Consider the following 26586-nt stretch of genomic DNA (forward strand, 5'->3'; position numbering starts at 1 on the left):
TGTATGATTATTAACAAGGACGTGTTGGGACCGGTTAGACAAGAATTCTTTGATCCAAATCAGAACGTTGTGGTCCAGGTTTAACTGGTTTAGTTTAAAAAGTAATCGTTGATGCGGCACTTTATCAAACGCTTTTGCGTAATCTAAGAAAATGGCATCAGTTATTATGTTGGTGTCGAGGTTAACATGCAAGTCATGAATGAAAATGGCCAGTTGGGTCTCGCATGAGAAGCCCTTTCGGAAGCCATGCTGAGATGGATGAAAAAAGTTATTTTTATCGAGAAATGCCATGATATTAGAATAAATGACATGCTCCATGATTTTGCACGGGACGCTTGTTAGTGATATGGGGCGGTAATTTAGTGGGGAATGTTTTTTACCAGATTTGTAGACAGGAACAACCTTCCCCACTTTCCAATCATTTGGCAAGTGACCTACAGATAGTGAATGAGAAAATAAAATACACAGATACGCAGTAATGGTATGTCTGGTGTTCTTTAACAGCTTGGAATTGATTTCGTCGACGCCTGTCGATGAAGAAAGCTTAATGTTATCTAACAATGATAAAATTCCATCATGAGTTATTGTGATAGCAGGCATAGTAGACAAAGTTTTAGCTGGTGTCGTAAGCAGAGGTGTACTGGGTTCTTTTGTGAAAACTGTGCTAAAAGCAATGTTGAAGGTGTTAGCGCATTCCAGGTCCCCGACGGTTTCTCCCAATTCGTTGGTCAGAGTGATAGCGCGCGATTCGATAGGGTTGATGACCTTCCAAAATTTTCTCGCGTTATCATTTAACAATTTCGTCAGATCGTTGTTGAAAAATTTGAACTTAGCATTTCTCACAGCAATCAGGTAGGCATTCTCGGCAGTATAGTACCGCTGCCACGCATTAGACGAGGCTCTTATCTTAGCAGCACGAAAGAAGCGCTTTTTTCTGCCTTCTAATGTTTTAAGTGTCTTAGTGTACCATGGCTTTTGGTGATTTTCACGGAAAGTAATTTTAGGAATGAATTTGTTGGCCAAGTCCTGTATTTTGTATTTGAATACCTCCCAGCTCTTCTGGAGAGGCATGCTGTAAAATTGGGCTTCAAATAAAGGGAAAAAATTTCTAAGCGCGTTGTTAATTGCGTCATAGTTACCTTTTTCATATAGAAGGATTGTTTTCTTACATTTTTCGCGCCGTTCAAGGCAGAACGAAAATTCGGCGTGGATAACCTTGTGATCACTAATTTCTTGCAGGTAAGTTATATGTGATAAGCTCTCTGGATTCGTAGTTAGTATAAGATCCAAGATATTAGCACTGACGCCAGCAACACGTGTTGGTTCCCTTACCAACTGAGTGAGATTGGCATTCAGACATACTTCTATAAAATCCTTTAATTCTCTGTGGTTCGCACCTGAGGGAGCTAGTTTCTGCCAGTCGATACCGGGATAATTGAAATCACCGAATAGCAATATATGTGAATTTGGATGTGCAGTACCGAGATCAATCAGAATATTGTTCAGCTCACTTGCAAAGTTAGGTGAAGTATGCGGAGCCCTGTAGCAAACACCAAGCAAAACGGATTGCGCCGATGAGCGAAAAATTAACCATAACATTTCTAAATCAGAGACGATGTCTAATGGTGTGCACGATAAATTAGGGCCCACAGCAATCAGGACACCGCCCCCTCGAGTGCATCTGCGGTCATTTCTGAAAACTTGGAAACCTGCCAAGTCGGCAAGTACTTCTGTATCAGTGACATCAGGGGTAAGCCACGTTTCGGTTAGTATAAGTATGCTGCTGTTTGAAGAAATCATGATGTTAGACACGAGTTCACGCTTAGGTAGGAAACTGCGAATATTTGTGAATATGACAGACAATGAAATATTATTTCTTGGCATGGTTTGGGGGCGGGTAATCACATTTTTCCGGGCGGACGATTGCTATAACACTTCTCTTACAGTTTCAGATACGCTATCAAACACGTAGCGCTTCTGTCCGATGTGCAGGGTTTTGTAGCGCAGATTAAATGGGGCAGATTGCTTTCTGGCAAATGCAACGAGCTGGCTGCGAGCAATTCGAACTGCACGAGAAAAATCTTCGCCAATACTATAATTGGTACCTTTTAGTTTCCGGGCGCTCGACAGGACAGTTTCTTTTGTTTTGAAAAATGTGAATTTTGTTATTATTGGACGGGGTTTGTCGTTCGAATGACGTCCGAGACGATGGGCGCGCTCTATCTCTTTTGTGTCGATGTGTACATCTAAATGCTCGCGGCAATGTTTAATGATAAGTTGTTCTGATTGTGCGTACGATTCAGGTGTAGTTTCAGGGAGTCCGTAGAAAACCAAGTTGTTCCGTCGCGTTCGGTTTTCCGCATCGTCAAAACGTGCCTCTAGTTTTGAAATTAAGCGAGTAGCTTTAGTTGCGTCGGCGCGGAGAACTTCTGTGTCTGTTTTAAGTGTTACAAGGCTTTCGTAATGGCTCTCAAGTTCGGTCATACGTTTGCCTAGGTCAGATACATTTCTGTCTGTCGCTAATAACTGAGATTTTAGATCTTGAACTTCAGAAATAAGCTTGGACTGGCCAGTAGATATCTTCTTTAGCTCTGCGAGGATAGCTGCAGTATCCGGACCGGGGTTAGTTTCTATATCACCGGAAAGTAGGAGTAACAGCGAAAAAACGACATGAAAACAATCAGCAAGAACAGCGTTAAGGCACTGTGGGCTTGGCAGCTGTTCTCCGTTCCTCCGTTCCTGAGTTCCTCCGTTCCTGAGAGTATGTTCAATTCTATCTATATTATATTTCCTTATGTCAGCTATCTTACGCTTGTTGATTAACTTTGAAAGTTCTGCCAGTTGTATTCTAGCTGTAGGGTTAGATCATTTCACACATTGGCGTTTCTTGATCAGCTCTTTCGTCTCCTGCGATACCTTACTGGTATCTTGTCTAACGGAGTTACCACCAACTTCTATTACACACTCCTTAATGATTCCCATTAGATTGTCGTTCATTGCTTCGACACTATGGTCCTCTTCCTGAGTTAAATCCGAATACCTGTTCTGTAGCTTGATCCGGAATTCCTCTATTTTCCCTCTTACCGCTAACTCATTGATCGGCGTCTTATGTACCACTTTTTTCCGTTCCCGCCTCAAGTCTAGGCTAATTAGAGTTCTTACCATCCTATGGTCACTGCAGCGCACCTTGCCGAGCACGTCCACATCTTGTATGATGCCAGGGTTAGCGCAGAGTATGAAGTCGATTTAATTTCTAGTCTCGCCATTCGGGCTGCTCCACGTCCACTTTCGACTATCCCGTTTGCGGAAGAAGACCCCTTTCTTGGGGTAATAAGCGAGGAATACTTCGCTGAACAGCAACGAGGAGACCCGGAGCTAAAATGCCTCGTCGAGTATTTGGAAGGGCACACCGACACTGTCCCTAGGGCATTTAAGCGAGGATTGTCTTCGTTCCCGCTTCAAAGCAACCCACTCGTAAAGAAGAACTTCTCACCAGTCCGCGCCATCTAACTTGTTCCCTCAGCGCTGCATCCAGAGGCACTCCACGCTCTACGTCACGATCCGACCGCTGGGCACCTCTTAATCTCATGGACGCTGTCGAGGATACAGGAAAAGTGTAACTGGCCGCGCCTGACGGCCAACGCCACCCGTTATGTCAAGACCTGCCGAGACAGTCAGCGACGCAAGACACCACCGACAAGGCCAGCGGGATTACTACAGCTGATCGAGCCTCCTTGCCGACCATTTAAGCAGATCGGGATGAATTGTTGGGGCACTTTCCGACGCCAACATCCGGAAATAAGTGGATAGTCGTGGCGACGGCCTACCTCGCCCGCTTCGCTGAAACGACAGGTCTGCCGAAAGGTGGTGCAGCCGAAGTGGCGAAATTCTTTGTCGAGAACATCCTGCTGCGACATGGTGGCCTAGAAGTTTTCATCACCGACAGAGGTACTGCCTTTACAGCAGACATCAGCCAATTCATTCTGCGGCAAAAGCCAGACAAGCCACAGGAGGACAACTGCCTACTACGCGCAGACGAATGGTCTTTGGGAGCGCCTGAACAAGAACCTCGCCGACATGCTAGTAATGTACGTCGGCGTTGAGCACAAGACGTGGGATGCGGTCCTGCCGAACATAACTTTCACTTGTAACACAGCACTCTCCAAGAAAGAACTCAAATGACGCCGTTCAAGCTGGTTTACTGAAGGAAGCCAACGCCGACTGTCGACGCTACGCTGCCGCACGTCACCGGCCCAGAGAACCTTGATGTCGCCGTCTATCTCTAGAACGTCGAAGAAGCCCTACAGCTCGCCCGTCTGCGCATCAAGAATCAGCAGAGGACCGACAGCCAGCACTACAATCTTCGACGAGGATACGGGCCTGGCGATCGTGTTTCGCTTTTGGACCCCGATACACCGACGAGGACTCAGCGAGAAATTTCGTGACGCTGGTTCGGGTCCTACAAGTTCATCCGACGAATTGGCGCAGTCGACTATGAGGTCGTAACAGATGGCATTTCGCTATCACAGCGGCGCCGCTCACGACATGAAAGAGTCCATGTTGTGCGACTTTAGCCGCTCCACCAGCGGTAACGAAATTTGAGAATTTGCATAGCTGAACCTTGTACTTTCTTCTTTTTTTGGACTGTGTTACTTCGGATTTTGTCTCTTTGTTGTTTTTTACTTTTGTTTAATAAGTGCCCTTTTGTTTTTCTCCCTCCTGTTATGTTTGTAACATCGGCACGATGCTTTATGAGAGAGTGGAATTGACAAGTGTACTTCTTTGTATATTTATAGTGACCGCTTTTCACCGTCTGTAGGCTGTTTCCCATGGCACGTACCCACTTAAGGCACGTACCCACTTGATCGCCACCGTCGTCAGCCTCTTCAACGCTACAAATGGCGCCAGCTGCTTATACATGCACACTCAATAGTAGCTTGTTCTTCAGCAAAAGCAAATACTCATCCAGAAAAAATAGCTGTGGCTCCCATAGTAACAACGAAAGTAGAGTGTACTAAACGGAACCACCCCACTGCCACCGCTGAAACCGCATGCTCATACTTTCGGTGTTGTGCAGTGCCTCACTCACCGCTTTTCACCGTCTGTAGGCTGTTTCCCATGGCACGTACCCACTTAAGGCACGTACCCACTTGATCGCCACCGTCGTCAACCTCTTCAACGCTACAAATGGCGCCAGCTGCTTATACATGCACAATCAATAGTAGCTTGTTCTTCAGCAAAAGCAAATACTCATCCACAAAAAATAGCTGTGGCTCCCATAGTAACAACGAAAGTAGAGTGTACTAAACGGAACCACCCCACTGCCACCGCTGAAACCGCATGCTCATACTTTCGGTGTTGTGCAGTGCCTCACTCACCGTATCTGCAAGCTGTCGTTAAGTCAGAGCGCTTTTTAACGTTAAAAATGGTTTACCTATTCTATTATGGAATAAAAATAGGAAAATTGGAATATTTGACTAGTTTCCACGTTGTTTTTATTTAACGATGCAGGCACATATACTTGGTGAGCAGGAGGCAAACTTGCGCATCGCTGCGACAGTTATCGCGCTGAAGCAAACGCATGTGAAAGCTGTCAGCGAAAGTCGCTCTGCGACGTGCGCGGCAGAGAGATTTTTCGCGCCCCAATCACTCCATGAGGAACTGCCTTAAGAAATGTTATCGCTTAGCGCGGGAGGCGCCCGTATTTATCGGAAGTTTCTCGAATGTTATCGATGGTTCTATCTTCTCTCTGTGTCACGGAAGCTTGTGTAATCTGATTGCATGTGCGACACGAATTATGCAGAACTTTCTGGTAAGACACGCGGGCACCAGCAATTACTGTGGAGCCATCGATGACTCGTTTATAAAAGCCGACGTCCTTGACGGGCACATCAGATTTCGACCATAGATGTTTCGACGATCGCCAACCGTGTTCGCCACTATCGTTGCGCTTGGAGTGTAGCTTATTCTTCTTCGCACAGGTTGGCCCAATAAAGAATTAGTTTCACCATTTACAGTTTTGCTGCTGTGTTCTAGGCTGTCACTACCACGTGACATTATGATGAACACTTTCGCACCATTCTCAGGCGGAGCTTCGTGACGACGCTCCTGCGCACCTTCCTGGTGCCCCTGGGAGCTGCACTCCTCATGGCCACCCTCGTTCTGCTACCGACAGCCGAGCGAACCAGCGGCGCCAAGGATCTGCAGTTGATGACAGGCGTCTCGGGGGCCGTCTATTGGGTGGCCAACTGGGTGTTCGACTTTTTCGTCTACCTGTTCGCGTGGGCCTCCATCTGCGCGCTGGTCTCTTTTTACCAGCCATTATTGCTTGTCACGAAGTGTACGTTCCGATTACGACCTTGTGAAGAAAAGCCGTTCCAACTCTCACCAAAAAGTACAACATGGAGGGGGCAAATGGGGGGGGGGGGGGAGTTTGCTTTACGCGAACTGCATAACTGCGCGAACTGCCTTTTGTTTCATTGGCATTCGTGTGGTCATCAGTCTTTTTTTTGTTGTTGTTGTTGTTGATTGTGCACCGATAATAACCTATGTGTAATCGAGCTGAGGAGGATGGATGGAAATGACCGACTATAACATTTAAGCCATATAGGCCATGTGTGGTTCTTGTTTGCCACCAAAAAGAGAAAAAGAAAGCCCCCGAAGGAAAGATTCACCGTGACTTCCGCGCCAGCTATACCAAAGCACTCAAAGATAAACATCAGCATCTACTATGCTGTGTACCCCAGGCATGTTCAAAGGCAGGCCTTTGCATTTCGCAAAAATGAAGATGCGGTACACCAATTCTCTGGAATGAGGAATGAATCAAATTTAAATTCTGGGGCTTTGTGTGCCAACATCACGACCTGATTATTAGACACGCCGTAGCGGAGGACTCCGGCTTAATTTTCAACACATGAGGTTTTCTAACGTGCACCCAATGGACGGCACACGGACGTTTTTGCATTTCGCCGCCATCGACATGCGGCTGCTGCGGCCGGGATTCGACCCCGCGACCTCATGCTTAGCAGTGCTACGTCAAAGCCATTACGCCACCACGGCGTGTCAGTCGTCTTTCTATTACCTTAAGCGACAATGGAAACAGCAGGTATTCCTTGCTTCACTTCTAGGTGAATTTCCAAAACGCCATGGTATTTCCTCCCTTTCCACAGAACTTTGCATAATATAGCAAGAACAGCTAGCAGAGGGGACAGAAGAGAGAACAGAGCGCTAAGGTCCTTGCGCTATTATTTAAACTTTAAAGCATGTTTTACCGACAAGCCCAATCCTATGCCCGTCTTAATAACAATAACTTATGAATATACAAATAAAATCCGTTTTTACAGCACTCGAACGTTAGCATTAGCTCGTTGAGGCATGACACTGATTAGGCTGTGACCGTTGCGGCCAGGAAAGGAAGAGTAGTCCAAGTAACTAACGTTTCAGAACAGACGGGGTAAAAGCCCCGTTCGGAAACCGCTGTCGCGCCTCAAATAAGCGTCTCCCAGAAAATGCTTAAATATGGCGCCTCCCACGGTGAGAGCGACAGTTGATGACCATGATTACCAATACAAGACACTGGTAAATGGCCATTGTTGGCGGCAGCCTAATATTGACAGGCCTTTGCATGCATTGCACACGAAGTGTTACCACATAGAAAGCCTGCAGCATGTGGTATAGCTAGAGTCAACTTCTCAATCGGAAATACGCCTAAGGACACCTTCTCTGTGAGGACATGTTAAGTTTTGGTGGATCGTAGAACGCAACGGCATACGTATCACGGACGCTCTTCCACTGCCACACCGGTGCACATGCTCATGCAATAAGGGCGCGTGTTTCGCAGTCTCTCTGCTGGTGGTGCTCGTGGCGTTCTCGGGACCTGGAATATTATTCACCTACGCCGTCTCCTTGTTTGCCAAGACGCAATCCGGAGGATTCACTTTCCTCATGCTCGTCTACGCTGTCGGAGGTATGCCGCTTGCATAGTATAGGTTAAAAGTGTGGGAAGCACTTTTAAAATGAAGCCATATGTTGAATAACGGGTATCTAACAAAGGAACCGTATAGTACAGAAAGTGAGAAAAAAATTACGGTTATGCACACAATGTCATAAAGTGAAAACCAATCATAATTGTGTGACTTTCCAGAGTCGCAACGAAATTGAAACGTCTGAAGCGAAATTTCAAAGAAAGTATATTTTCATTTCTGCGTCATATATGGCAGAACATTTTACAGAAAAAATTACATCCCTGCTTTGTTTATTTTAAGGAGCTCCTCACCAGGTCTGACCATTTTGAGCTGACAAGCGCAGTGCATACAATGCGTGCTAACGATCGTGTCTGCTAAGTGTTATATCGCGCCGCGGAGAGAGCTGACATTTGAAACGGAACGCCGTTTGCGCTTCTCCTGGCGGGCGCCGCGCTCCAAGCGGAAGGGTGACGTGCAAGTGCGCCTACGCACAAGTGTCTGTGTTGTGACGTCGCTCATAGTGACCCGCGACAATAGGATGATTGTTCAAGGCAACATCTGTTACTAAGGTTATCTGCTGCTCCAATAGACGAATTAAAGTTCAAAGAAATAATAAAACACACAAACCGGATCGCTGCGTGACTTTGTTTTGCTTAGCAGTGCCACAAGAGAGATGTACTTCCGTTTTGTTGCTCCCACGTCGTGGCGTCGCACGCGCGGACATCGAAACTGTGTCATTTTGCACCTTGTTCCCAGCGTGCTATCCTGTTCTGTGATCCGCTCGGGTCTGCCTCGATATTCGCGTAGCGCTCACTTGTACGGCTAGTCAGGTGTTCTAGTGCACAGCGCGCACAATCGCGCGCTGCGCGAAACGAGACATATGCAGCAGCTCGCGCGCAACGCCATCAGCAGAGGTGCGCCGCGCGGCAAATAAAGCGAGGAAAGAATAGTGAAGGCGGGTCCCGTGACGTATGCGTCACGCGATACTCGAGCTCCCGTGTGGGAGAACGCAGGAAAGGAATTTCGCTTGCTTTGGCTAGGCGGGGCAAGTGGAGAGAGCGTTTCTGTTGACCAAATGCCGTGACAGTGGCGTTCGCCGCCGGAAATCATGGGTTTGCAGCACTGAAATATCTCGGCGATTACTGAACCATTCTGAAATATTCTTCCGGCAGAACGCTCCCTAGAGGGCACGTAACAACTTCCAGCGTATAACCGAAATGAACTGTGGCCTGGTGAGGGGCTCTTTAACCCTTGACTGCACCTTGTTGCATTTACGCAACATTCCGATGAACGGCGTTAAACCCAGAAGCAAAGTCCGTTTAAAGCTGCCTGTAGGCGTTGTTGCATTTCCGCAACATTCGCCTAAAGAACGCGCGCCCATTTGTGCTGCCATCTGTGCTCATCCTTCGCATCATCTACCAAAACAAACGTGGTGGAGGCTGCGCGCGCCCGCGAGCAGTGATATGGATAAGTTTTGCCACTTGTAAATGTATTTCTCCATAAGCCAAAGCCCCAAAAAAATTATTACGCTAAGCTCCACATCCTCCTGACTCTGTAAATTCACAAAAACATTCTTATCTCGAAATATTTTGTTCCTGGCAACGGAACGTTGCTATGTTGCGCAAATGCAACAAGGTGTACATGGTTTATTTTCTTCGGAAACGTGAAATGGCTTCTGAACACTTTTATGGCTCAGCAATTCCTCCTGATAGTGAACGCAGCGACCATTCCAGGAGTGACGACAACCACGAGTGTAAATTTGTTTCGATTCAATATGCGTGCAAAATGTTTTCTGGTTGATTTTTTTTTTTCAAAAGGACGCGGTGCACCTGGGGGGGGGGGGGGGGGGGGGGCACGCTGCCGTGTCGTGTCGTCACGGGCACAGCTTTACGTCTGTGCTTCTATGTGCTAAATTTTGACAATAACGTGAAAACACTGCATTGTTTCCTGGCTGCACGGGAATCTGCACCACGTACTGCACGAAGTGTGGGAACCACCTGTGGTGCGCAAGCAAGTACAATTGCTTCTTTTTGTTCCACACTAAATCATAGGTGCACCAATGATTGTCACGTGCAAATAAACATCCGAGTATGAATCTCACTAAGTCTGTCTTTCACCTTCAACTTCTTCTTTACTTGCACGTCGTTGCAAATGCGCAACATACGCTTTTTCTGCACATTCAAACAAGAGAAATTCACTAAAGTTAGTTTCCATGGCAGTACAGCTACTGTTATTCTTCCCTACAACTCCATAAAAAATATTTTGAGGAAACAAAAATTGTGCACTAAAGGGTTAAGGGATACTGCGAGAGTGGCGAGCACTGCGTGTACATGAAACCGTAACTCAAAGTATACCAGATCCACACATTGCATGAATTTTCCTGAATGGTACAGTATTTCTTTGCTCTTTAATTTTGTCAATTATTATACATTTAATTTGTGTCTGAGGGTGCTCGCAGCTATAGGATGCAAGACATTTTGGACAAGTTTCAGCTCTGCAGGTTTTCTGGTCCTGTCGAAGTTGTGGCTCTGTAGCTCTGTTATATATGCTGGTAATTCCAAAGCGCGAAGGTGGAGGTAATGCAAGTTTGATGGCAATCAATACACAAAGTCACAGCTAACGACGGACCCGGCTGCATGAGTGGACCGTGAAGTGCGTTGAGAATAGTAGCGATGATGACTCCAGTAATATGGAGTCAAGCTCTCCACTGCACAGAAACACTTTTAGATATCGCCCTTCTTTCGATCGTTGCTTTGCCTTGCACGAATGCTTGAAAGGTATGCTTTAGCAGAGGGCACACAAGGTCTCAAGGTCACATACATGAGCCGTAAGCTTTGCGATCATCCCGTTTGCGTTATAGAACGATGCTCTGTGTTGTTTCAAGAACTGCAACTGAGCCTTCCTTGTATACAAAATAATTTAGAATAGTAAAGTCCACAGTCACAGCCTGTGCTACAAGTCAGCAGAAAGTGACTGCGAAGAGCTCCCGTCGCAATCCCTATGCTACAAAACAGGCTCGGTTGGGGTTCCGCACGGTCAAAAGCTGATAAGAACAAAAGCACGACGGAAACGAGCTAAAACATGTTCGCTCGCGTTAATGGTTCTTGTGTTTCATATTTGTGGAGGAAATTGTTCTCATAATTTATATATTGCAATTCCTTATACGCCAATTTGCAGATGTTCTTTTATAGGGAGATAAAGCTTTCAAGCCTGATATCCCACTATTTGGGTGGGCAATGAATAAAAGAAATAACATCGAACAAAAATGTTTGACGTGGCTTCATTGGCAACACATCAATCTCATAAGTGCATGTCTTTCTGGTTTTGTTATTTCATCATTAAGCTTACGGATTTTTTTCAGGTTTCATTAATTTTGATCCTTTGCACAGGACAAGGACATAATTGAGTCACTTTCCTGCTTTGCCATCTGTTTGGCGTGTTGGGAAACTGATTTCGAAAGCATATTTAGCGCCATGGAACAAGCACAGAAGGCAGACGACACCACAATGCGCTATGTCTTCCCTTTGTTTTCCCCTTCGCATTTACCCTAGTGGGGCGTGCAGGCCAGAGACGCGGTACTCCGGCTTAGCTCCCCGCTTTTCCTGTCCTTAAATCTTCCCTTCCTCTCTCAGCCAAAAATTGTTTTAATGCCGTACCTGACAAATACGTAGCTGTGCCTTTCACTTTTACGCGCAAGCGTAACTGGCCATCTCTTCAACTCGGCGGTGTCCGTCTGAGGGCGCGAAGCAAGCGTACGAGGAAGGCGCCTGGAGGCGAAGAGAATGGCGCGCCGGGGAAAGGATGAAGGAGCGAGCTCAGCACGCTGCAAAGTACCACCATCGAATGTGTACTACAGGAATGTGTCCGTAACATTGAGGGGTAGTGGGGATGAAGAAACGAGGCGAAGCGCCGCGGAGGAAAGTAGGCGGATGCACTCTGGGTTGACCTCCTCTGGCAGTTGCTACAGGTGTTCTTTGCAATGGACGCGTACTGGTTTCGCCTTTTCACTTTTCATTTTCACTTTTATTTCCTTAAAGACCCCTCAATGGGAGTATTACATAAGGGGTGGGGTTTACAAATGTGCATTTTAATTGGTGGCCACATGAGTTCAATGAATATTAGTATTAAGCTTATCAGCAAACATCGTTGAACAGGTGATTTCGGTTATGTGACAGGGCAGGCCGTTCCAGTCGCTTGATGATCGGCAAAAGAAAGATGCAGAGAAGGTTGTAGTTCGGCTGTGTGGACGGGTTACTTGCAAGGAATGCCCTATACGCAGGGAATGGCGAGGGGCTGGGGCCAGCACATATGGTGCATGATGGAGCGAACTGTAATAGAACTTGTGAAAGAGGATTAACGAATCAATGCGACGCCGGGATTATAGCGTGTTTAAGGCGGACTATGCTTTAAGTAGTGTTACACTAGCGTTATAAGAATACGAAGAATGAATGAATCTTGCCGCACGATTCTGAATTCTTTCAAGTGCATTGATAAGGTAAGTTTGATGTGGTGACCAGATGGGGGATGCGTATTCAATTTTTGGACGTACGAGCGTCTTGAATGCTAGTAGTTTGACGTGTTGCGGTGCGTGGCGCAGATGGCGCTTTAGGAATCCCAGTGTTTGGTTAGCGGATGCAGTAATGCGCGTTACATGAACAGACCAGTCTAAGTCGTATGAAAGGGTGACGCCGAGGTATTTAAATGTGTCCACTTTTTCTAAGGTAGTATTAGTAATATTATACGGTGAGTATAAGGGCTGATGGCGGTGAGTGAAGCACATTACATTTATTGGCGCTAAGGGTCATTAACCAGTCGTTGCACCAGCCTTGCACTTTGTTAAGGTCATTTTGTAAAATAACGTGGTCAGAGTCATTAGTAATTGTGCGGTAGATGACACAATCGTCAGCGAACATACGGATTTGAGAGGAAACATTAAGGGGAAGGTCGTTAATATAAATAAGAAAAAGTAGGGGGCCTAGAACGCTACCTTGTGGGACGCCAGAAGTTACAGGGAGGGGTGCGGAGGTGCGATTGTTGACATGCACTGACTGTGATCGGTTAGTGAGAAATTCATTAATCCAATTTAAGACGTCGGGGTGCAGGTTCAGTTGGGAGAGCTTGAGTATTAGGCGTTGGTGAGGTAACTTATCAAATGCTTTAGCATAATCCAGAAAAATGGCAACGATTTGGGTGTTAGCATCCAGATTAACGTGTAAGTCATGGACGAACATAGCAAGTTGCGTTTCGGACGAGAGACCTTTACGAAAACCATGTTGGGATGGGTGAAAGTAGTTGTTAGTGTCAAGGAAGTACATAATTTGGGTGAAAATGACGTGATCCATTATCTTGCAAGGTACGCTGCTTAGGGAAATCGGTCTGTAGTTAAGAGGCGAGTTTTTATTACCTGATTTGCAGATTGGAACGACCTGCCCTTCCTTCCAGGTTACGGGGATGCTACAGGAGGATAAAGACTGTGAGAAGATTAATCTAAAATACGATGCGCAGATGAGTTTAGTATTTTTTAACAGTTTAGAGTTGATGCCATCCGCCCCCCATGACGATGAGAGCTTTAGCGTTTCAATTATTGCCGTTATGCCATGTTCAGTGAAGTCGATGGGTGACATAACAGATTGCACAGCTGACGGTGGTATAGGTAACAGAGCATCAGATTCACTGGTGAATACTGATGAAAACGCGCGGTTAAATGCATCGGCACACTCTTCTTCGGGGATTACCATATCGTTATGGTCGGCGATAGTGATAGCATTCGGTGGCTTGGGGTTTAGTAATTGCCAGAAGTTCTGGGGGTTAGTGCTTAGTACACGAGGCAACGTGTCATGGAAAAATGAGTGTTTTTCGCGGCGTATAGCCGAGAGATAAACTTTCTCTGCCTCGTAATATTTGTCCCAGGCCACAGCACAATTGGGTTGCTTTGCCGACCGAAAGAATCGTTTCTTCCTGTTTTCTAAAGTTGATAATTTTTTTGTGAACCAAGGTTTATTGCTGTTAGTCGGTACTGAAACAACTGGAATGTGGTTATTAGCAAGGTCGGTGATTTTTTGTTGGAAGACCGACCAATTTGCTTGAAGTGTGCGGTTGTGGAATTCATCACTGAAAGTGGGGTAGAAGGACATTAGTTCGTTGTTAATGGCTTCGTAGTTGCCTTTATCGTATAGGCGGATTATTTTATTCCACGATTCTCGTTTTGGAAAGGTAAAGCTAAAGACAGTGTGGATTACTTTATGGTCGCTAATTGCCGGGAGATAGGATATCGAAGATAGGCTAGACGGATTGTTAGTTAATACGAGATCTAAAATGTTGGCCGAGTCATTCACTACGCGTGTTGGTTCTGAGACTAGCTGGGTCAAGTTGAAATTAAAGCAGACTTCGAGGAAATCATTTTCGGTTGTACTATGTGACGAAGGTGGATAGTTATCCCAATTGATATTAGGGAAATTAAAGTCTCCAAAGAGCAAAATCTGAGCGTTAGTGTATTTTGTCATTAGTACATCTAGGACGCGGATGAGCTTGTCAGTGAAGCTAGTGTCTGCTCGCGGGGGGCGGTAGCAAACGCCAAGTAAAATAGTTTGCGGGGTTGCACGAAAGAGTAGCCATAATATTTCAAGGTCACTTGGGTTGTGGACAACGGAGCAGGGTATCGTATTACTAACGGCGATGAGCACCCCGCCGCCTCTAGAGTGCTGGCGATCGTTACGGAAGACATGGAAACAGGGTAGGTCATCCATGACCTCTGCGTCGGATACGTCAGTGGTTAGCCAGGTTTCGGTAAGTATCAACAACTTACATCCAGATGATAAGACCAGATTAGATACAACGTCACGTTTGGAAAGGAAGCTACGTATGTTAGAATATATTGCTGAAATAGTACTGTTAGGGCGGGTTGTCGTTCTCGAACGGTGTGTTGGATGACGGTGATGCAGCGATTGCTATTGGATTTCTTTTTACACATTTTGTAGTTTCGTCGTACATGTACTTAGCAGGTCCTATAAACAGAGTTTTGTAGCGTAATGAAAATGCAGCTGACTTGGTCCTTGAAAAAGCCAAAAGATGTTTTCGGGCATTCTGCACAGTACAAGAGTAGTCTTCGCGAATGTTATAGTTAGTCCCTTTCAACTTGCGGTCATTAGACAGAATTTTTTCTTTTGTTTTATAAAAAAGGAACTTTACGAGTATAGGACGGTTTCGGTTATCAGAATGGCGGCCGAGACGATGCGCACGTTCAATCACCTCAGGATGCAGGGTTATGTTTAATTGGTCGGCGCAAAGCCGAAAGAGTTCTTCCTCTGTCTGAGCGGCGGATGCAGACGCACTTGGGTCGGGGATACCGAAGAAGACAAGGTTGTTGCGGCGGGCTCGGTTTTCTGCGTCATCGATGCGCGCTTCTATATCGGAGATTGCCCGTGTCGTCACGGCCGCAGAAGTCTTAAATGTTTCAGCCTGTCGCTGCAGGTCCTCGATGTGTTGACAGTGGCTTTCGACGGCATGCATTCTTCTGTTTAATTCAGAAATCGAATTGTTAGTCTCGACTAGTCCGCTTTTTAAACCTTTAATCTCGTTAATTAACTGCGATTGCCCAGCGGATAGCTTCTTTAGTTCAGTTAGTATAGCGTTAGAGTCAGGACCGGGGTTAGTTTCTATGTCGCCCGACAGTAGCAGCAAAGAGCACGAGACATGAATACAATTCATTGCTATGGCAAACAGACACTGGGAGCTCGGCAGCAGTACCAAAACATAGTCGCTTGATTTCTTAGCGTAGAGACTATAATACTGACTAACGTGCATGTTAAACAGCAGCAGTTTAGTGGACCGTATCGTGGCACAGCCACCGAGCCCACAGGTTGGCGCGTGAAGGTGTTGGTCTTTTATAGGCGATCTGCCAGATGTTGCTGACGCAGGTAGCTCCCTGATGGTAGGGCTGATCACGCTCGTCACAGGCGGCGCTAGTAGAAGCGTAGGGGGCTCGTGGTAAGATCGTCCTCGCGCGCCGTACGCTGTGTGTGTGCGGTTGAACGCGTGCGACGGTGAGCCGCCAATGGTGGCTCAATCTCGCGTGCGCGAGGGGAGGAAGCACGCCGTATTCCGTAGCGCGCATGGCACCATGGCACCGGGGGACGGTTGGGAGGGGGGGGGGGGCGGCGTTGTACTTTGGCAGCGCGCGGTCTCGTGGGCTTTATCTTGAAAGCGATCTGGTTTGGGGGCACACTCTAGGTGGGCCGACGGCTCGTAGCGTTGCGTGCGCTGTGCTTTCGCCGCTCATTTTGCGTTGCCACTTCGCTCGCTACTGCTCCCGCGATTCCTCGCGCCATAGTTTTGGCAGCGAGTGTCCGGGCCATCCAGCGTGAAGTGTTCATGTTCGCCTGTGCTTGCTGACACCATGCTACGTAACTTACATACTAGGAAAATGTTTACAACGGGGCGTTCTACTCCGACGGCTGCTGCGTATTGGACGGGCGAGCGAGCCCTGTCTTGAACAGGATATGCGATGCGGACAGTAGGCGTTAAGGCGGGCCAAGGGCCGATAGCGTCGCTTTGGCTATAGCACCCATACGCTTGCACGTCGCCCGCGTTCACGAAGTGAAACGACACTTTTACTTCACTATCTTAAGGATCGGTCCACATTTTGACGTATGATTATATGTTCATAATTTTAAATAATCTCGCCAATTTTAGATGTAAGAACTGCGATCCGATTGTGAGGTACGCAGCGATGGGGAAGAAGTGTCTCCGCCCTGATGATTAACATGTCAGGCTTCTGTGCTAATGTCCTGTTCTAAACCGGTCGTTGGACAATTCTTCAACGCGAACGCGTTAAGTACTCCGTGTCGCAGAAAATCGGGCGTCGGCATCCCACGTCTGCAGTCTTTCAGCGAAAAATCATTCCGGAACAGCAATACCCAACTGCCCAGGCCCTCCGTGTAGGGAAAAGAAGTTACTGAACTAAGTGAATTTCTCAACGTAAAATGCGTCAGAAAAATCGTAAAGTACAACTTACATGCAACCTACAGACATGATAGCGTCGGATTGTAATTTGAATACGCGACAAAACATAATTTTATTGCGCGGAAACTCAACACAAACACCATTTCAAGCGTTTCTGCCATTTATACAGCGGCGCGCCCGGTTCCTTGCAACATCTCTAGATGGCTCTCGCATTCGCCCATTGCGGCCCACGCAAGAGGCTGCGTTTCCATCAGAAAGATCGCCTTCATGCATAGCGTTCACCGCCAGCGCTTCCCGGTAAAAATTACGGTTACATACGCTGCAGTTCCCGAAAAGCGTGCGAAGCAGTCATGGATCTTTGAATCCTATCGCGTTCCACTGCTAAGAGGAAACTTTAGCTTGGGCCCAACTCCTATGCGGCCTATTTAAATACATGTAAAACGCAAAAACGCTTTTCTGAGATAACCCCCGGAGCGATTTTAATGAAATTTGTTGCGTTTAAGAGAGAAAGTTACATTCTAGTAAATTTGGGAAGCAACATTTTGATTGAGGACATGAGTTTTGTTGGAAGAATTCCCAAAAATTCGAAAGTTCATAAATAGAAGCACAATGTTTACAAATGAATATCTCTCCATCAAGAACAGATATCGCGGTTTTGAAAACGGTATCTATGAGATCTGTTAGCGCAAGCTCTTGGGCCAGTTGGTGCATGATGAACTTGGAAACACAAAGGAGTGAAACACAAAGGACGCGCACACTAGAAAAAGGCGTTTGACACGGACGGACGAAACACAAAGGACGAGCGTCCTTTGTGTTTCGCTGGTACCCCCTTTTTCAAGTTCATCCTTGGGATCATTAAAAGAGGACAAATTCAATGTGTCAGCTTGTAAATTAAGTGAATTTCTTATGTTGTGTACAAGGGTTCTGCAAAAGCTGTATTTCCATATTACTAAATTACTTGAGGATCATGTGTTACATATCAATTTTGTCTGCTTTAGATGTACTATTAGATGCCCCCCCCAATTCACAGAATTCTGATATAATTTTTCTTTGCTGAGTTCGAGTTGTCAACTTAATAGTTTCGTTTTCTGATAGTTTGCAATTTTCGCCAATTTGTAGTAAAACACTGACGACCTAACTAAGAAATTCAAAACCAACGGTCACTAGAACTTAAATTTTTCTTTTAAATACAACAAACCTCCTTAAGTTTGGTTCAGTTGTTGCCGACAAAAACGAATTCTCCTTTTACATGTATTTAGATAGGAGCACTCGAGCTAAAGCTTCCTCTTAAAGGGGCAGTTTAAGCGTCCTGCAAAATTTTTTATGCATCGCGGCAAAGTGCTTGTTCATTTGTCATTGTACGCTGAAACCAACGTATCAACAATGAGGCTTGTTGGGACGGTGGCTTCAGAGACGTTCCTTGTTCTACCGCTGTTAATTAGAATACGAATTCGTGTGCTGATACAGAACTGCGGAAAAACACGTTAATATCGACAGAACAATTATAGTAACATGCCTGACGCCTCGCTAGCGCATTGGCCTACACCATCGCAGAGCATAACAGCAGTCTACTTACTTCTATTCTGCAGGCACGGTGTTGCTGATCTCGTACTTTGCACGCAAGGTCACTACTCGCGGCGGCCTTTTGCCTACTTCACTGGCGGACTTGCTGTTCATGCTGGCGCCACCGTTCAGCCTGTCCGTGAGCGTGATCAAGGTGCTACGCATGGACTTGGACAACAAGGAGTGCCTGCGTGCCCGCCAGAGCCGCGCCTACTTGGCGCTGCTCTGCGGCGGCTCCTCGCGGGAGGGCGACGCGCGCTTCGGCGCCGTGACGGCCCACTGCTGCACGCGTGAGTGGCTCGTGCACTGCCGCGTCGGTTGCACAAGCGGCGGAGCTCAGTTGCGCAGTGCCATGAAGGTGCTCCTATAGTTACCTCGCGGGCTAAGCGTGTTGGCTTTTAACGGGCACTGAGCGGGCGTCAAACGGCCCCGATGGCTGAGCCATAGGCCCCAGCATTGCAAGATAAACTATCTGTTGAACCGCGACACGTTTGCATGCCCTACAGTGGACAAATGAAACGCAAGCAAGACGTCCTTACTCTCAGCATTGTTTTAGCAGTAGTAACTCGATAATACGCTTTTCAACTTCTATTTTTAACGTCATTAAATTTTGCGGGAGCTCAATATGACTCTATTAAACGCTATTTATTTTCCATTATGAAAAATTCTGAGCCGGCCCCTTCTGGGAAATAAAAAAATGGAACATGTTTTTCAGTTCACGTCAAATAAATCCGACCACTTCAATACAGTCAATTGGGGCAATGAAGTGAAGCAAATGGCAAGAAATAATAGAGGCAGCTGAACGTAATCACACGAGCGCGCACACTGACTTTCGGCAGTATATCAACGGCTTAGAAGCAGACATGTGTACTTGAAAACCAGGGGCTGCTCAAGTTCTAGGTGAGAACTAGCTCGTATATCACTAAACACTGTGGCCAGCAAGCTTAAGGTTCTTTATATAGTCGAGTTTGATGTGGTTTTGTATAGTGCAAAGCGACGTGGTCTCTGTATGGTAAGTTATCTGCAGAACTGGAGACAATACCAAGCAAGTTTCATCGTGGGAAACATCTAGGTACGCTAATGAGCGCATCATGCAATTCACCAATCAATGTAGATGAGGGAAAATTAGGGTGATCACCTTGCGGTTGTTTTTCCGCCATGCACCTATATTTGACACAGCACTGGTCTGGTTGTTCAAGGCTAGCTTGTATCTCATCTGATACCTAGGAGCATGCTGACATTTTACCAAGTCGATGAGTCTCCTTGATCAAGATGAGTAATGGCAGTAAAATCTTCACGAACAGTAATTTCGCTTGAGTTGAACCGATAAGTGACGCAGTGAAAGAACATTTTCTTTCATTTCAAATCTTGAAAATTTTCAATCACAGATTGGCATTTTTCTTATTAAGAAAAGCCCAAATGGTGTGCGCGTTCAAGTGAATAGGGTTAAAACAAGATATGGTTACGGCGGGCGTGAACACAGCCTCAGCTCGTGGCCAAGATCATGTTGCCTCTGTAATGTTGCGAATGATTAGGTTGGTGTGTCGAGATCTATCTTGGAGTTAATTGACGCGAGACTGCATAGGGCGTGCTTTTGAGCGTGCGGGTAGTGATCTCCTCTTAGCTACGTCCATGCCCTGGGTATCAAAAGATTTGCCTCTTCCTTTGATATTGTGCATCCGTTCGGCTAAACATCTGACTTTGAGTTCATACATTTATGGCAATTTTTTTTTTAATATCAGCAGCTTGTGCGGCAAAATGTTTGAGAATTTATCTGAGTGAGTGTGCATATATTTGACCATTTGAAACGTTATCTTCATTTACTCTGCAGGTCGCTTAGAAATTGTTTCGATATCTCGATTAAATTCCGATATAGTGTTGAGCCCAGGGTTTTTCTCAACAATCCAGGAGCAGAGGAACAATGAGGTCAGGAAGAAGCCTAAAAATTCACAAATAGTTTCTAAAAACACTCATTGGTGCGGGATAGCAGTAGGAACCGGTCGTAAACGTTTGTGCCATGTAGCAAAATTTTGGTACACATCTGGATAGGACCAAAAACGAGCTTACGGGTCGTGGTGAAAATGGTGATCCCGTGTAGACTCAAGGTGAATTTCGCACAGAAGCTATTTAAATGTGTTTCGGTCAAAGATGCAATACATAGTCTATGCGGCTGACACACCGAACACGAGCTTTGCTGATGGCTCCAAGGCAGAAAAGCGCTCGTCGACAGAGATGAAGGTACAGCTTGCTTCCGGATTATGCGTAGAAACGCATTTGACGTGGCAGGGCGTGTCCATTGATAACAGCTACTGGAGTACGATCACAGCCTGCATGAGACAAGGTTCGGGGTTGCGGGCCATGCGGACAGTGCTGATTGCCTGTCAACTGAATTCGCATAGCATATGAATTGATATCCTCTTACATTCTTTTCTGAACATGACTATAGGCTTTTGTGGAAACATTATTTCCGCATCAGGCTGCGGTGTTCGTAGGGCCCTAAAGGCATTTTGTGACTCGTCAACATTGGCGCAGTGCGCGTTGACTTTGAAATAAAGGTGAGTTTAACGTCCATGCAATATCCCATCACGAATTCTCGTGCACTATGGAGATACCCTTCTGGGCCTGTATACCGATAATTTGTATGTAACACAACCACAGCTTTGCAAAATAAACTGAACTCATTCAGTCTCGCTTACAAAATATTATTTTTCCTTTGGCATCCCTCCAGCACAGAGTCGCCATAATTCAACTCAGCGGACCCACTCTCACTCAGATTAACCAACATTCCAATCAGTAAGGCGCAGCCGGACTCAGACTCACCAAATTCTGCTCAGCCGGACTAATCGGACTCGTGGGTCAATCTGAGTCTGAGTGAGTTCACTCACAAGTGAGTTTGGTGATCTGTGAGCGTAGCTCTAGGCTACATATGCCCGAATATGCACCATATAATTATAGACACAAAAAGATGTGAAAATGTGCACTTTTAACGCGCTCAGAGACATAATGAGCCTGAGCGAGCCGCACCTGCGCAGATGCCAAAGAGAGCAACTGGCAGCCATTGAGCCCAATCATGCTCGACGTGAACGGGGTGGGCTACGAGCTCCTTGTCATGCTGATGGAGGCTGTGTTGCTGTTCTGCGTGCTCGGCTATTGGGACTCGGGACACAGCTTCGCCCGCACTTCCAGCACATGTTCGCCGCCACCGTCAGCCAAGGCGTCACCGGCATCATCACATTCAAGGTTTGACGAAGATGTTCGCCACGAACGCGACGAGGTGCAGCGTCTTCGCCGCGCGAAGCTTTTCCGTGAGCGAGCCCTGCTTGTCGAGAACCTGCACAAGCGGTGAGAAATGTTGCCCGTCATAAGTCTGGCGCAATAGAAGGATTTTCTTCAAAGAGCGCATCCAAACCCCCGCTTAGAGAAATTTATTAGTGCATTGCATCTTGAGGAATGAGGCTATATTGTCTGAATGGACACCATGCTTTCGCGTTTCAGACCTGGCGTTCGTCGAATTCACCACAGCATCACCAAATAAGCAGCGGGAAATTTCTCAGGAAAAAAAATATTGATAAATTGTTGGCTCGCTTCCAATCACATGATCATTGCAATTTAACATCTTGTGCAGCTGTATGATGCTTCTTGGCCTCCTGCCCTGCCTTCTCTCTTTATTCCCTTCTCCTCCTGCTAGGAGGTGCGAACATGAGCATTTCTTGAAAAACAGAGCTGCATAGCATTGAAGGCGACAGTGATGTATGCACTTGAAAGCACCATTCCGTGTTCGAATTATAGGCGCGTGCGAAATATTGGCGCGACGCCGCACGTTGGGCAACTTGCACTAGGAACAGGGCCCAGGCGTCTCAATGCCTGTGTGATGACTACTGTCAATGGCCTCGTTGCAGGCGCAGCATCTCGATTGGTGTGACCGGTGGGAAATTTGCGCCACCGTCTATAGGACTTTTCTAACGAGCACTTTGCCGTCATGGGCATAGGCGGACAGTTTCCATTCCTGCGGGAGGGGGGGAGACGGCGATAGTGGGGACACCCACTATCCATGATGGTGGCAACACCCTCTATATATATATATATATATACAGCGTGTCCCACCTATCATGCACGAAGATTTAGATATATGGAAATGTCTCGTAGCTGTACAGAACCAACGTACTGTTGTTTGCAATCGCTTGGAGATACTCAGTACTTTTGCATTCACCCTAATTAGATAATTAGTCTTAATTAATCAAGTTATCAAATATTAGATGAGAAGTGTCAAAGACAAAATTGTAGACCAACATAAAGAAATCCGGATACAGCTTTCTGTTTCTCAATACCAGCTACAAAAAAGTGCTTTTCCGAGCGTGACAGAAGCCCGCGAACAAACGCAAACTGGCTCGAGAGGCCAGTTGCGCGGCAATTTTCGGTGTTTCCATGAAACTGTCTCCAGCAATGTCTAGGTTTATTGACCAGTTGCCTTCACCCAAAAATATCACGTGCTCGTGACGCCTGCGGCAGAAAGGATGTTGCACATCCGCCGCCAAGGTTTATGAGTGGTGGCGGTGCCTAACACTCCCAGGGCTAGTTCTAGTAGTAAATCATAAATACCCAGGAAATTCGATGGCCAAACGGCGCCGCTGTAGATCAATTGGTAAGAACGTCGCACGCGTAATGCGAAGACGTGCGCTCGTATCCCACCCGCGGCCAGTTGTTTTTACAACTAAGCTGTATATGGTTAGGTTGTGGAAAAATTTCATGCGTCTATCGAGCCGTGTTGTTCGAGAATTTTTCCCTATACGTGGGCCGACCCAGATGATAGTGCCATACCGGGCACACCTGCGGCGGAAGTGAAACAAGCTTGAAGTACTCCGCCAACTTGCGAAAACAAGTTTAATATATTTGGTCCAAATACAACCCGCATCAATTAAGTTGATAACAACAGATACTTTGACTCGCGTCGGCCATGTCTACGCTGCCACCAGCGTCTCCTTGTCGGCGTTCCAAGCGCTTGTCTATCTCCTCTTCTTTCCTCCCGCTCTCCCGTGGTTGCGCTCCTGTAAGCGTGCTGCCTGCCAGGACCGCGAAGCGGAAAGAAATCCGAACAGTTCATGTGGCCCCAATGCCGCAAACTCGGAGCCTTTCAGCTGAGCAACGGCCAGGTTTCAGAGGGAGTTTACGGGGAACCAATTTTGTGTGGCTTGTGTTGTGTGTGACCGCTTGTGGTTTTCGAGTGATCTCACAACCATTACTGCACTGCTAGATGTGGACCAACGCACGACCGCCTTGGCTACGATGAAGCAGCGTGTGCCCTAGGAATGCGGCGAGGTGCCTGACTGTTGGGCGTGCTGGGATTCGTTAGAAAAGGTTTCGCGCCGCGTTTTGCTACAATACGTGAGGAGGTATATTTCACGGTGCCTCCCCATCTCTCGACGCTCAACATCGTGGAGGAGAGACTAGTCGCGCCTCGCCTTCCATTTATGTGCATACGGCGTTTGACGCACGGCAATGAATAGTTCGCCATTGAGTGGCCCACATACGCAGCTTCGCCTGTCATCCAGCTTCACAGAGTGGAATGGCACTGAATTTTTTCGACCACTTTCGTTTCCATGCATGTATCATTTCTTTACTTCAATTAGTAAGCACAAATTTTTCCCCTCTGTTTTCCTTGGTCTCTTTGTTGTCTTCTTATGATATGTTTAATACAAATGTGGATGCTCAGTTAGTTTCCTTTCTTATCATTATATATTGTCACGTGGTAGTGACGGTAAACAACACAGTAGCCATCATGTTAAAGACGAAACTAACTTTCATTGGGCGAACTTGTGCCCCCAAAAACAGGGTACACTTAAAGCACAACGATAACGGCGAACACAGTTGGCGATCGTTGATATTGTCACGTGGTGGTGACGTTGAATAACACAGTAGCAATACTGTGAACGACCAAACAAACTTTTATTGGGCGAACCTGTGCCCACAAAACAGGCTACACTTATAGCACAACGATAGCGGCGAACACGCTCGGCGATCGTCGAAAATGTGATCAGCGGGTCAAGCGCGTCGGCTTTTATACAACAGTCGTCGAATGTTCCAGACTAATCGTTGGGACCCGCATGCCTTCCACAAAGTTCTACAACATTCGAGTCACGCGATGAAATCAGATAACCCAAGGTTCGGCGACAACAGACAGCCGGGTAGAAGCATCGATAACTTTCCAGAAACGTCGGATACATGCAGGCGCGTCCCTCGCTGTGCGATTACAGTTGTTAAGCGGCGAAACGTGGTCGGCCGATAAAGATAAGCACACGTGTCAATATCTGATCAGCGGGTCAAGCGCGTCGGCTTTTATACATCAGTCATCGAAGGTTCCGGAGTAATCGCTGGTGCCCGCGCGTCTTCATGAAAGTTCTGCACCATTCGCGTCTCGCATACATGAAATAAAATTACACAAGGTTCGGCGACAACAGACAGCGGATAGAACCATCGAAAACATTAGGGAGATTTACGGTACATGCAGGAGTGTCCTGCGCTGTGCGAAAACATTTGTTAGGCGGTGAAACATGATCACGCGATAAAGATAAACATGCACACGTGTCCATACCCCCCTCTTAAGAAGCATCTACGCGATGCTGCAAACAAACGAAAGTAATAAACAAGAACACCCGTAGCAAAGAAACAACACAATATGGAAATTCGTCAGCGTGCGTAAAACGGCTTAAGACGCACCACGTGGAGCACTTCAGATCGTGCGCGGAGCCGCTATGAATGCCGAATGCCGTCTGGCACGACCTCACACTTCAGTGCGCCAATACATCGGATGATCTTGTAGGTTTCAAAATAGCGTCGCAATGGTTTCTCTTTGAGTCCTCGTCGACATATCGGGTTCCATACCCAAACACGGTCGCCGGGGTTGGACTCGACGTAACGTCATCAGAGGTTGTAGTGTGGGCTGTCAGTACTCTGCTGGTCCTTGATCCGTAGGCACGCGAGCTGTCGGGCTTCTTCAGCGCGCTGGAGGTACGTGCCGACCTCAAGATTCTCTTCATCGGTGACGTGCGGCAGCATGGCGTCGAAAGTCGTCGTCGGGTTCCTGCCGTACACCAGCTTGAACGGCGTGATCTGTGTTGTTTCTTGCACCACAGTGTTGTAAGCGAAGGTTACGTACGGCAGGACGGCATTCCAGGTCTTGTGTTCGACGTGAACGTACATTGCTAGCATGCCGGCGAGTGTCTTTCTTATTCAGGCGTTCCGTAAGACCATTCGTCAGGGGTTGGTAGGCAGTTGTCCTCCTGTGGCTTGCATGACTGAACTGCAGCATGGCTTGGGTAAGCTCCGCTGTAAAGGCCGGTCCTCCATCAATGATGACGAGTTCAAATCAAATCAAATCAAATGAAATCTTTATTTTCCATCAGGTGCTACAGATGGAGGGGCTACGGAAAAAAAGCTGCCACTTGGCGGCTTGACGAGTCCGCAGACCCATATATAAGGCAGCGTCTAGACAGCACCAGAGCATAAACAAGCAATAAAGAAATCGAGACACTTGATCAAAGCAAATAAATAAAATAAAAAGTCCTGAGCCAGATCAATCAAACACAGTCAACACAAAAGAATGAACAAGCAATAAGCGTATCAAGGCACTTGATAAATGCAGAAGAAAAGAAAAAGTCTTGAGCTAGATAAAAACAAACACCAGAATAGCTGAAATCAGGTTAGTCAATAAGCAAACAGGTCTCTAAGTGTAACAGTGGAGCAACTAAATAAATCAAAATTCAGTGACTGATAATAGTTTAAAAGAGATGGCAGAGAGAAACACAAACGTTCCATACCAGAATTCAAGCGTGGTACAGCAACCTTCCAGTTTTCTCCACGTCTAGTATTGTAATATTTCTCATTTGTTTCTAAATGTGCCAAGGCATCGAGGCTATGAATATGTTTTTTCACTTCATATTTAAACCGAGCACTCAAACGGTAGCGGTATAGCTTGTGAGCTGTAATAACATGTGCCCTGTGAAAGAATTCTGCAGTGGTTGCATTATGACGAGCATTGTATACGTGGCGTAGATACCGTTTTTGCATAAGGAATATTTTTTGTGTGTTAGAGAAAGTAGTT

The 26586-nt window shown here is 46.6% G+C and overlaps 1 protein-coding gene, 1 long non-coding RNA gene and 1 pseudogene across 4 annotated transcripts in view; 1 reads left to right on the plus strand and 2 right to left on the minus strand.

Annotated features, from left to right (window-relative positions):
- LOC129387878 (uncharacterized) overlaps positions 1-9801 on the minus strand; it is a 46644-nt gene extending 36843 nt beyond the window's left edge. Inside the window, exon 1 of the long non-coding RNA XR_008615030.2 lies at positions 8592-9801. This is a non-coding gene — a long non-coding RNA (uncharacterized lncRNA). The remainder of the gene's footprint in view (positions 1-8591) is intronic.
- The window catches only part of LOC126542925 (ABC transporter A family member 5-like), a 282490-nt gene that overhangs the window by 208353 nt on the left and 47551 nt on the right, over positions 1-26586 (plus strand). For 2 of the 3 annotated variants that reach the window (XM_055077595.1, XM_055077596.1), the window contains 2 exons: positions 18515-18778; positions 21521-21819. In XM_055077595.1, coding sequence (XP_054933570.1) covers positions 18515-18778; positions 21521-21734 — 478 coding nt within the window. In that variant the 3' untranslated portion in view covers positions 21735-21819. Of the gene's footprint in view, positions 1-18514; positions 18779-21520; positions 21820-26586 lie in introns of those variants that run through there. The other variant, XM_055077597.1, reaches the window with a different exon arrangement.
- LOC126543079 (U2 spliceosomal RNA) lies at positions 23273-23444 on the minus strand (annotated as a pseudogene).

Source organism: Dermacentor andersoni, chromosome 2, assembly GCF_023375885.2.
Source record: "Dermacentor andersoni chromosome 2, qqDerAnde1_hic_scaffold, whole genome shotgun sequence".
Lineage (NCBI taxonomy): Eukaryota > Metazoa > Arthropoda > Arachnida > Ixodida > Ixodidae > Dermacentor > Dermacentor andersoni.